At 40.2% G+C, this 12,142-nt stretch overlaps 1 protein-coding gene across 5 annotated transcripts in view; it reads right to left on the reverse strand.

Annotated features, from left to right (window-relative positions):
* Positions 1-4,878: 4,878 nt before the first annotated feature.
* Positions 4,879-12,142, reverse strand: part of Ngly1 (N-glycanase 1) — a 66,045-nt gene continuing 58,781 nt past the window's right edge. For all 5 annotated transcript variants that reach the window (XM_085828350.1, XM_085828348.1, XM_029468856.2 and 2 more), the window contains 2 exons: positions 5,910-6,087; positions 4,879-5,541 (listed from right to left, as the gene is read on the reverse strand). In XM_085828350.1, the coding sequence (XP_085684476.1) occupies positions 5,366-5,541; positions 5,910-6,087 (354 nt within the window). In that variant the 3' untranslated portion in view covers positions 4,879-5,365. The remainder of the gene's footprint in view (positions 5,542-5,909; positions 6,088-12,142) is intronic.

Raw genomic sequence — 12,142 nt, forward strand, 5'->3', positions numbered from 1 at the left:
ATTTGCTAAACGCATGAAACTCAAGAAGAATGAAGACCAAAATGTGGACACTGTGCCCCTTCTTAGAATTGGGAACAAAACACCCAGGGAAGGAGTTACAGAGACAAAGTTCGGAGCTGTGATGAAAGGATGGACCATCTAGAGACTGCCGTATCCAGGGATCCATCCCATAATCAGCTTCTAAACGCTGACACCATTGCATACACTAGCAAGATTTTGCTGAAAGGACCCAAAGATAGCTGTCTCTTGTGAGACTATGCAGGGGCCTAGCAAACACAGGAGTGGATGCTCACAGTCAGCTATTGGATGGATCACAGGGCTCCCAATGGAGAAGCTAGAGAAAGTACCCAAGGAGCTAAAGGGATCTGCAACCCTATAGTTGGAACAACATGATGAACTAACCAGTACCCCGGAGCTCTTGTCTCTAGCTGCATATGTATGGAAAGATGGCCTAGTCGGCCATCACTGGAAAGAGAGGCCCATTGGACTTGCAAACTTTATATGCCCCAATATAGGGGAATGCCAGGGCCAAAAGAATGGGAATGGGAGGGTAGGGAAGTGGGGGGTGGTATGGGGGACTTTTGGGATAGCATTGGAAATGTAATTGAGGAAAATATGTAATAAAAAAAAACAGTGAAAAAAAAAAAAAAAGAAAAGAGTGACTGGCACGAGATGTCACTGAAGCTGGGGGTTTACAGTGGGAGGGATTGGGGCCTGAGGGATTCTTGTCCTAGAGAAGGCTTTGCCAGCTGCTCCTATATGGGAGTGTAGGCCTGTACAGATACAGGTTTTGCCAGCTACTCCTGTTTGGGGTATGGGTCTGTACCGATAGACTACAGCAGCCACCACATATCACTTCTTAACATGCATGCAAAATCCAGATGTTATCTCAAATATCTTCATTTAAAAGTTTCAGTTGAAAAATACTGGAGAGTTTGGAGCTGTGACGAAAGGATGGACCATCTAAAGACTGCCATATCCAGGGATCCATCCCATAATCAGTTTCCAAACGCTGACACCATTGCATACACTAGCAAGATTTTGCTGAAAGGACCCAGATATAGCTGTCTCTTGTGAGACAAGGCTGGGGCCTGGCAAACACAGAAGTGGATGCTCACAGTCAGCTATTGGATGGATCACAGGGCTCCCAATGGAGGAGCTAGAGAAAGTACCCAAGGAGCTGAAGGGATCTGCAACCCTATAGGTGGAACAACATTATGAACTAACCAGTACCCCAGAGCTCTTGACTCTAGCTGCATATGTATCAAAAGATGGCCTAGTCAGCCATTACTGGAAAGAGAGGCCCATTGGACTTGCAAACTTTATATGCCCCAGTACAGGAGAACGCCAGGGCCTAAAAGTGGGAGTGGGTGGGTAGGGGAGTGTGGGGGGGGAGTGTATTGGGGACTTTTTGGATAGTATTGGAAATGTAAATGAGGAAAATACCTAATTTAAAAAAAAAAAAGAAAAAAAAAAGAAAAATACTGGAGACATGCCATCACTGTGGATTGTACACAATGCCAGGAAAGAGGAAGAAAGCTGGGAAAACTATGAAGCTAACAGTTGTGGCACAGAGCTACAGAAGAAAATTCCTGGAATTTCCAAAGCTTAGGCAGCAGGATCCAGAGTTCAAGGCTAGCTTGGGCTACCACCGACACTCTGCCTCAAATCCCAATAAAACAAAATAGAAAGGCAAGGTGAGGCTCTTACAGTATTTTATAATGACTATAGTGAATTGAGGAGAGAGGTGGGTTTGGTTTACATCTTCAAAAAAGAAAATGGAAGAAACTCAAAAGAATATATAAACAGGAAATTAAACAGAAAGCAAAACTAGCTAAGGAAAATGGCCTCTGAAATGGCCACTGCATTTAGTGGCACCCGAGAAATGGACCTCACAGTAAATCTCCAGGGTTACATATGGCAGGATTGTAAACATGGCACACTTACTGTAGTTATCCATTGCTGTGTAACAATCGTTCCATGTCTCTTAAGGTCACTTATTCTCAAGGCTCTGGTACATGCTAGGAATACAGCAGTGCTGGTCCTGAGTGGCACAGCTCTGACCTGTGCAGCACACTCTCAGGAAGTGCAGCCTCAGAGCCCCTGCGAAAGGGCTAGTCAGTACTGGCTTTTAGAGTGAAGGGCCATCTCTTCCTTTTCTGGAGCTGGCTGGATTATTCCAGAGTCACAGAGGCAAGCCTTTCCAGAGTCAGCAGCCTTTAATGACGGACCTCAGAAGATCACAAGCATACATTCATCAGCTGACTGGACACAGAGCCTGCTCTAATTTTGTGTGGAATGGGAACAAGGGACTTCAGAGGCAGGGAACACTGGCTGGCTGCCACCACTGCAATTTAGCTTTTGCAAAAAAGGGAGGACATAGCTGTTCGTTAATACCATTGTTAAGTGTGTAGCCACCAAAATATTAAATGCACATATCTTTGCATATATTCTATGTGAAATATGTATAAGGATGTTCTACACAGTAAATCTAGCAATAAAAAAAGAAAACAACAGTCTGTAAATAAAGGGACAGTATAAATTACAAAACAGTGTGGTATAAAATGAGATTAATGACTTGAAATGAACAGATTTCTAAAAGTGTTAATAAAGCTAGCAGAGAGAGGCTGCACATCCATAGAGAAAAAACCCCAAGACATGAAAGCTGATCTATGCACACAGGTGAAGCCCACAGGAAGTCTTGGGAATCCCACATCAGTAGTCTTGCTGGTCACCTCTGGAAATAGTATAGGGTTGGGGGTGGAGGCAGCAATTTTGATTTTCATGACTATCTTGTTTGAATTTTTAGCTAAAATAACTTTACTAATTGAAGCATTGGTGTAGCTGCCTGTGGCCACGTGAACTGGGTTCCCCTGAAAGGTGGGCTGGGGCTGAAAGAGATCAGATGTGGAGAAAAGAGGCCAAGACAACCCTTTCTGTGCAAAGCCTCTGAAGTTTACTGAGAGTCTGTGTTAATAAAGAGGGTAGGGCCATCCCCTGCCAGCCCAATCTTGGTGCCTGGAGCCAGCCCGTAGGCGATCTACAGGGTGTGTCTCCGGAACGTCTCAAGGACCTTTCAGCAGTAAGCAGAGTCTTGGAGAAGAGCAAATAGAGCCATCAAGGTCAGAAGGCTCTACCCAGGTAATCTCCTTCTTAGTGGCAGCAAGGTCAAAGTCTGGATCAGCCTGCTTCAAGGCTGAGGGAGGCTACACATTTGAAGACTGATAAGCTAGCCTGAGTAGCAACTCATAGTGTGACATTTCTGTGACATACCCTGTCAGGCCTTACAGTAGCAGCTATTTAGTTTTTCAAAACTTTCTAGATTACTTATGAATTTCCTGTTAATTAGACTTTGCAGATTTCTAGAGTCTTGGGGATAAATGTCAAGTGTGGTGGTTCATCCCTGAAATTCTAGCAGGTGGGAATCTGAAGGGAGAGGATTGTCCCCAATTTGAGGCCAGCATGAGTTACAGAGACTCTATCTCAGAACAACATAGGCTTTTGAGGGAAGAGCAAATTAAGAAGGAAAATTAAGATCTCACTTGTACAGTTAGCTCCCACTTAGCTTTTCAATTTGGTATCTATACATTGGGGATGAGATAAAGTAGTTTTAGCCAATCTAGAGGAAACACCCATGTGTAATAAATCAACTGGACTTCGTAGTGGCTTAGTCTTCATTTCTTTCAAAAGCATTTAAGGAAGGCATGCTTGAATCTCCTAATTTATACATAAATAAGACAAAAAAACCCCCAAAACTTCTATTATTATAGACTCTGCAAATTTAGAATAGCTTATGTTGAAGTAACTGGTTCTAAAAACACTGCTGTTGAGTATCCTAGAATATCCATAAAATGGTACCCACAAACTCCTGAGTCTATGGCCTTACACTTCAGAAAGATGGGTTTGGGACAGAATCCTGCCTGTAGTGACATTTAAGAAACTGTTTGGATGGGTCAAGACTAGCTTCGTTTGTTAATGAGGGTTTTTGTGGTGAAACTATGACAAGCCTAAACTAGCTTACTGCTAATTTTATGGGCCTCAAAATTCCATGACAAGGTGAATGTTCCCTAGGGGTCTGTCATTCAGAGGCACTTAGTGTTTTGTAAAGTGCCTGACCATTTATGCTGCTACAAAAAATTTGAAGTTTGAGACTTCCTGAATATTGATACTTAAGACATAACAAGTTCAGCTACATAAGCTACTTGAAAAATTAAACAAGGTAGGTTTATTTTTGAGATAGGGTCTCATGTAGCCAAGCATAGCTTTGTATTCTTTCTTGATCCTCCTTTATTCAGTTTATCTACTCTTATATCTATTCTATTCTGTGTGTTATGGTAGAACATATTTATGAGGAAAAGCGAAATACAACTTTTTAGGAAAGGAATACTTCTCAAAAGTTGGCCTACTATTTACTGGTAAACACCTAAAGATGCTGATTTTAAATGGGAGAGATGAGGTTTAGAGACAATTGCTACTCTTTCGCTCTGTAAGATTCTAGTATTTTTATTGATTTGGTATTAAATCCTATAACTAGAAACAGATTCACGCAGCTTAAACTATAGTGACCTACTCTATAGTATATCACAGCATGTCTCAAATAGTATCTGCTTTCTGCTTAATGGTTTCGGATTTCATTCACATCACTTAATTTTCTCATACAAGACAGTTTCAAAGCCAAGAATATTTTATTCATTGATGTATCTTATAATTCAAAGGTAAAGAATATCCAAGTTTCCATGCATTATGGAACTTGCAATATATCTTTAAATAAACTGTTAGTAATAAATGTCTGAAAAACCAGTATATATTGAGGTAGTTTTCAATGTTCTTCATACCCAGGAAAGCCAATTTTTAGGCAAGGTAAGCACTGAAAAGGTATAAAGCAAAAATAATCCATTTTATTTTTTAACTGTCCATATATTTACAATGATAAAAATCTTCATGCATCATATAACATAAGAGATACTTGACTTGACAGTTATTCAAAGTTAAGAATGTTTGGACAATCTAATGAGAAAATGTTAAGTAACTAGTAGCCCCAGATCGTATCACAGTCATGAACAGCATTTAATCATGAATACCATCATTTTCACTTACAACTTTAGTAACAGTGCTTAGATTAGAATTTCATAGTTACTTTATGCCAAATTCTAATCACAGGCAGAAGTTAGTATTTAATTGAAGATTTCTTATGGTCCACACTATGAAGATATACTTTAATGAGGATTACATGATGTACAGCCAACAAAAGAAACCTGTTGCACAGGGTGGTGAACTGCCAACTAGATACACACTGAGCTAATGCACTACTGGAGGCCATGGTGGGTCGGTGATTGTAGCCAGCATTACCCTGAAGTTCAGGCTTTCAGAGGTCATTGAATGTTATAATTATTTCCAAGCCATTTTCTCCACTGTCATTTAAGCTTTGTCTAAACAGTTGGGTATGTTGCCAAGCAACATCTCCATCTCCTCTGCTTAGCTCTGCTTCTAAGGTAACTTCTGTGGCACCAGAAAAATCATTATAGGAACGTAGATTTTTATCTGTTGGAGGGAAAAAAAGAATTTACACTTGAGTTTTGGTAGTTTGAAAAGCAAGGAGAAGTTTCAAATGCACCTCTTATAGGACTGGTAGAGTTTAAAATCCCCCCTTTAAAAACATGTATTTTTCTTTATAGAAGAAATATATTCTTTGTAACAAAGAGGTTATTTTTCTTCCTGAGTTTTTTCACCACACACACACACACACACACACACACACACACACACACCAGCCTGTCTAATACAAAATGAGATGAAATGAATTTTAATACAGTTATATGAGGGACTCTTCGGTACACCTCAATGAAATGCATACAGCCCTGAGTGTCAGGCCAACAGTCACTTCCTGTGAACACTCCAGTTGGACCTACCTCCCAGCAGGTTGACTTGAGCTGTCTCAGATCTCAGTTTCCACCTCACTGATCCAGTCTCAAAGCTTTGGCTACTTGTTCTGATGGAAACAGTATCTACTTTTAGACCAGCTGACCCACATTCAAACTTCCAGGAAATATAAGCAAAAGATGATCCTTCTTTTCGGGCCAAATAAACCTAGAAAATTCGGGGCAAGTGGGAGGAACTTTCAGAAGAAATTAAATAGTGGAGAAAATGAGAGTCTTATCATTGCAGAATACTTTGAACAAAGGGTAATTAAAAATGAAAATTTCTCCACTAAAAAGATGCTTAATGCTATAATTTTTCTTGCTATTAGCAATATTTCCTTTGGTATCTTTTTGTGCATATAAAAAGTTATTATAATACATATGTCCCCTAAAGTATAATCTGTTTAGAGGTTTATTACTTAAAGCAAGCACTGAGAAGAACAATGCTGAACATGACTGTTCTTCCAAATAACTGCCCCACTGACTAATCTCAAGTCAGTATTTTAAAACATGCTTCTGATGACAGTGATGCCACAGGCTCTCAAAGAACACGACACAGCTCAGCCACCACCAAGGGCTGTGGAAGTGACATACAGGCCTGCCTTTCCAGTGACCCCCGCCCCCTTCTCACTTGAAACAGTCATAGCTTAAGGTGCTCAGGTCTACTTGCTGTTTCCAGTATATCCCTGTCACAGCCAAACTTCCTTATGTGTCATGAAACTCACATCTCTACCTGGGTTTTCTGTAGCTCAACCCCCTTACTCAGGCCTGACTGTAAGAATCTCACTCTATTCTCTTACTCTGTGTCTGTATGAGAAGAGATGTTCTATAAGAGGCCCTTTCTCACTATGCTGCACTAGCTATGCATGATAGCATCTGCTCTTGCTGCCCAACACCTCTCTCATCAGGTTTGAGTTTTAGGTCCCACGTCCTCCATGGCATCTGCCTAGTCTATGAACCTCAGACAGAAGGCTCTTGCCTTAAGTCTGTCAGTGTCCATGGTCCTTCAACACTTCATCATGCCTGGACTTGCCAAACTTTCCTTACTTCAGTGTAATTATTTGTGTTTTGTCTAATGGAACCACATCAAAAGGACTCTGTGGGTATAAGCTCTGGATTCATGGGGAAGGGGAATTTCTAATAAACATGAAGTACTTATTAGGCATTAAAGGTATGTAATTTATATAATACACACAAATGGACAGATATGCAAATTAGACTGGTTCATTTAGAAACACAACTGATAGTCTTTAGATGTAGGGCAAATGGCTGAAGGACCAACTATGGACTATCTTCCTGTATGTGCTACTCTGTTGTCTACTTCTATCATCAGGTAAGAACAACAGCGACTAGCATTTACTTGCTGTCCTTCCTCCTGGTTAAATATGCTTGTATGGACTGTTTTTGTCAACTTGACTCAAACCTAGATATATTTGGGAAGAGGGAATCTTAATTGAGAAAATTACCCTTCCAGAATACTCCAAATGACAGAAGAAAGTAGAATTTAAAGAAAAACATGTGATTCTATAGTTCTTAGTTCATATTCAACAATGTAATTAAGGTTTACATTAATATGCAAGTGGCTGAAAATAATAACTTACCAATGTAAGGTAATGTTGCCAAGTAGAAGATGAGATAGATAGTGTTACTAAATACTATGTTATGTTTATAGAAAAAAGATTCAAGGACACTAATCTGACAACATATGACAGAAGCTGTAGCTAATGATGACAATTGTATTCTATAATGAAGTATCTGGAAAATGAAGTTGCATTATTACAGATAAGGAATGATGGGGATGCGCTGAATACAAAACTCAATCATACAATCAGTGTTTTGTACCAGATATTCCAGGCTACCAACAGTTAGAAATATGGAGTAACTGAGTCCACATATATAAACACAACACCTGTCAGTTAAAAAAATACTAGAAAAATCAAGTATTGAGCAAGATCTCTGGCTTTAAACACATCTAACCTGAAAAGCTGAAAAACAAAAAGCAGTTCGCTTAGAAGAAAAAAAAAAGCAATTTAAGTTCATTGTATGAAAAATGTGAATGCTAGAGAAATTAATTTATGAAAAAATGGAGGGAAACTTTTAGCCAAGGCCACAAAATAAATTGGTTACATATATATGCATGAAGGGAAGTCTATGAATATTGCCTTGATGAGAATGTGGTAGGGCCCATGTCAGGGCATGTTGTACTTTGTTGTATAAGAAAGCAAACTGAACTAGCCCTGAGGAAAAAGCTAGTGAGCAGCAGACCTCCATGCCTCTGTTTGAATTCCTGACTTAAATGTCAGATGGACTACAAAGTGGTAAGATGAAGTACCCTTTCTTCTCCAAGCTGTTTTTGGCACCGTCTTACAGCAGCAATAGAAAGTCTAGCAAGGACAATACTCGTTAATGTGAGATGTTATCAAAATGATTAAAATAGACATACTGCATCTACTGAACAATCCGGCTCTAAGAAGGCGGTCTTGGGGGCTGGAGAAATGGTTTTGGCTCAGCTGTTAAAGAATTTCTTGTTCTTTCAGAGGACCTGGATTTCTTTCCTAGCATCTACATGGAGTGGCTCACAACTTCCTCCGTCTCTAGCTGTAGGAGATCTGACTTCGTCTTCTGCCCTCACTGCCACAGGCTCCTGCACTTATCTGCCTAGATAAATACACATAATTTAAAAAATAAATATAGGGGCTGGAGAGATGGCTCAGCGGTTAAGAGCACTGACTGTTTTTCCAGAGGTCCTGAGTTTAATTCCCAGCAACCACATGATGGCTCACAATCATCTGATCTGATGATCTGAGGATCTGATGCCCTCTTTTGGTGTGTCTGAAGACATCAACAGTGTACTCATATACATAAAGTAAATAAATCTTAAAAAAGACTTGAAAAAAATAAAAATAAATAAATATAAATCCTTAAAAGACAGCAGGAGGCAGAGGCCAGCAGATGTCTACATCTAAGGCCAGTCTAATCTCCATAGAAAGCTTCAGGACAGCGATAGCTAGACAGTAAGACCCTCCCTCAGAAGAGCTGTTTTCACCCTCAGATTTACATATTTATAGTCAACTATTGCTTTCTGTTATTGGGGTCAGATGTATGAAGCTATCAAGTGTTCCACTCAAGGTCAAGACAATCTCACTACAACATCCTCTGGTGTTCAAAATTTCCTACAGTTATGGACACTTGATTTTTGACAAAGAAGCCAAAACCATACAATGGAAAAAAGAAAGCATCTTCAACAGATTGTGCTGGTATAACTGGATGTCTGCATGTAGAAGAATGTAAACAGGTCCATACTTATCACCTTGAATAAAACTCAAGTCCAAGTGAATCAAAGAAGTCAAATAAAACTGCACATACTAAATCTAACAGACGAGAAAGTGGGGAATAGCCTTGAACTCAATGGCACAGGAGACAAATTCCTGAACACAACACGAACAGCTCAGGCTCTAGGATCACGAATAAATAAGTGGAACCTCTTAAAACTGCAAAGCTTCTGTAAGGCAAAGGACACTGTAATTAGGACAAAACTGCACCATACAGAATGAGAAAAGATCTTTACCAACCCTACATCCTACACAGGGCTAAAATCCAAAATACATAAAGAACTTAAGTTAGACACCAATAAATCAAATATCTTAATTTAAAAAATGGGGTACATAGATAGACAGAAAATTCTCAACAGAGGAATGTTGAATGGCCAAGAAACACTTACGGTTCAATGTCCTTAGTCACCAGGGAAATGCAAATCAAAACATCCTGAGATTCCATCTTATACTCATCAGAATGGCTAGGATCAAAAACTCAAGGACAGCACGTGTTGGTGAGGATGTGGAGCAAGGAACCACTCCTCCATTGCTGGTGGGAGTGTAGGCTTGTACAACCATTTTGGAAATCAATTTGGTGTTTTTTCAGAACACTGGAAATAGTTGTACCTCAAGACTCCTGGGCATATTCCCAAAAGATGTGCTTGCTCAATTATGCTCATAGCAGCTTTATTTGTAATAGCCAGAAACTGGGAACATCCCAGATGTCCACTGAAGAATGGATAAAGAAAATGTGGATCACCATGCCGGATCACCAAGCTTTACTACAGAGCAATTGTGATAAAAACTGCGTGGTACTGGTAGAGTGACAGACAAGTAGACCAATGGAATAGAATTGAAGACCCAGAAATGAACCCACACACCTACGGTCACTTGATCTTCCACAAGGGAGCTAAAACCATCCAGTGGAAAAAAGACAGCATTTTCAACAAATGGTGCTGGCACAACTGGTTGTTAACATGTAGAAGAATGCTAATCGATCCATTCCTATCTCCTTGTACTAAGGTCAAGTCTAAATGGATCAAGGAACTTCACATAAAACCAGAGACACTGAAACTTATAGAGGAGAAAGTGGGGAAAAGCCTAGAAGATATGGGCACAGGGGAAAAAGTCTTGAATAGAACAGCAATGGCTTGTGCTGTAAGATCGAGAATTGACAAGTGGGACCTCATGAAACTGCAAAGCTTCTGCAAGGCAAAAGACACCATCAATAAGACAAAAAAACCACCAACAGATTAGGAAAGGATCTTTACCTATCCTAAATCAGATAAGGGACTAATATCCAATATATATAAAGAACTCAAGAAGGTGGACTCCAGAAAATCAAATAACCCCATTAAAAAATGGGGCTCAGAACTGAACAAAGAATTCTCACCTGAGGAATACTGAATGGCAGAGAAGCACCTGAAAACATGTTCAACATCCTTAATCATCAGGGAAATGCAAATCAAAACAACCCTGAGATTCCACCTCACACCAGTCAGAATGGCTAAGATCAAAAATTCAGGTGACAGCAGATGCTGGCGAGGATGTGGAGAAAGAGGAACACTCCGCCATTGTTGGTGGGATTGCAAGCTTGTACAACCACTCTGGAAATCAGTCTGGCGGTTCCTCAGAAAATTGGACATAGTACTACCAGAGGATCCAGCAATATCTCTCCTGGGCATATATCCCAAAGATGTCCCAACCGGTAAGAAGGACACATGCTCCACTATGTTCATAGCAGCCTTATTTATAATAGCCAGAAGCTGGAAAGAACCCAGATGCCCCTCAACAGAGGAATGGATACAGAAATTATGGTACATTTACACAATGGAGTACTACTCAGCTATTAAAAAGAATGAATTTATGAAATTCCTAGCCAAATGGATTGACCTGGAGGGCATCATCTTGAGTGAGGTAACACAATCACAAAGGAACTCACACAATATGTATTCACTGATAAGTGGATATTAGCCCAAAACTTAGGATACCCAAGATATAAGATACAATTTGCTAAACGCATGAAACTCAAGAAGAATGAAGACCAAAGTGTGGACAATATGCCCCTTCTTAGAATTGGGAACAAAACATCCATGGAAGGAGTTACAGAGACAAAGTTTGGAGCTGTGATGAAAGGATGGACCATCTAGAGACTGCCATATCCAGGGATCCATCCCATAATCAGCTTCCAAACGCTGACACCATTGCATATACTAGCAAGATTTTGCTGAAAGGACCCAAATATAGCTGTCTCTTGTGAGACTATTGGCAAACACAGAAGTGGATGGTCACAGTCAGCTATTGGATATATCACAGGGCTCCCAATGGAGAAGCTAGAGAAAGTACCCAAGGAGCTAAAGGGATCTGCAACCCTATAGTTGGAACAACATGATGAACTAACCAGTACCCCCGAGCTCTTGTCTCTAGCTGCATATGTATGGAAAGATGGCCTAGTCTGCCATCACTGGAAAGAGAGGCCCATTGGACTTGCAAACTTTATATGCCCCAATATAGGGGAATGCCAGGGCCAAAAGAATGGGAATGGGTGGGTAGGGAAGTGGGGGGGGGTATGGTGGACTTTTGGGATAGCATTGGAAATGTAATTGAGGAAAATATGTAATAAAAAAATATTAAAAATAAAAAAAAAAAAAAGAAATTCCAGATAGATGAGATCCTCCACCCAACAGGATGGCTCCAGGAGAGAAGGCTTAGCATTCCCCAATACTGGTGTTCCAAGGGACTCCCAAGCATCAGTGTTAAGTATTCATCATGTAGAGCTTAATTAGCGCCTTCCAAATCACAGCACGTTTTACTGCATTTCTCACTGCTGTAGCCAGTGGGAAAAATCTGACCCACAAATTATTTCATTATCTCACGCACTAAAAGGAGGAACCCAGGCACACTGCTGGC

The sequence above is a fragment of the Mus caroli genome, unplaced genomic scaffold, assembly GCF_978045245.1.
Source record: "Mus caroli unplaced genomic scaffold, Mus_caroli_1 scaffold_12, whole genome shotgun sequence".
Lineage (NCBI taxonomy): Eukaryota > Metazoa > Chordata > Mammalia > Rodentia > Muridae > Mus > Mus caroli.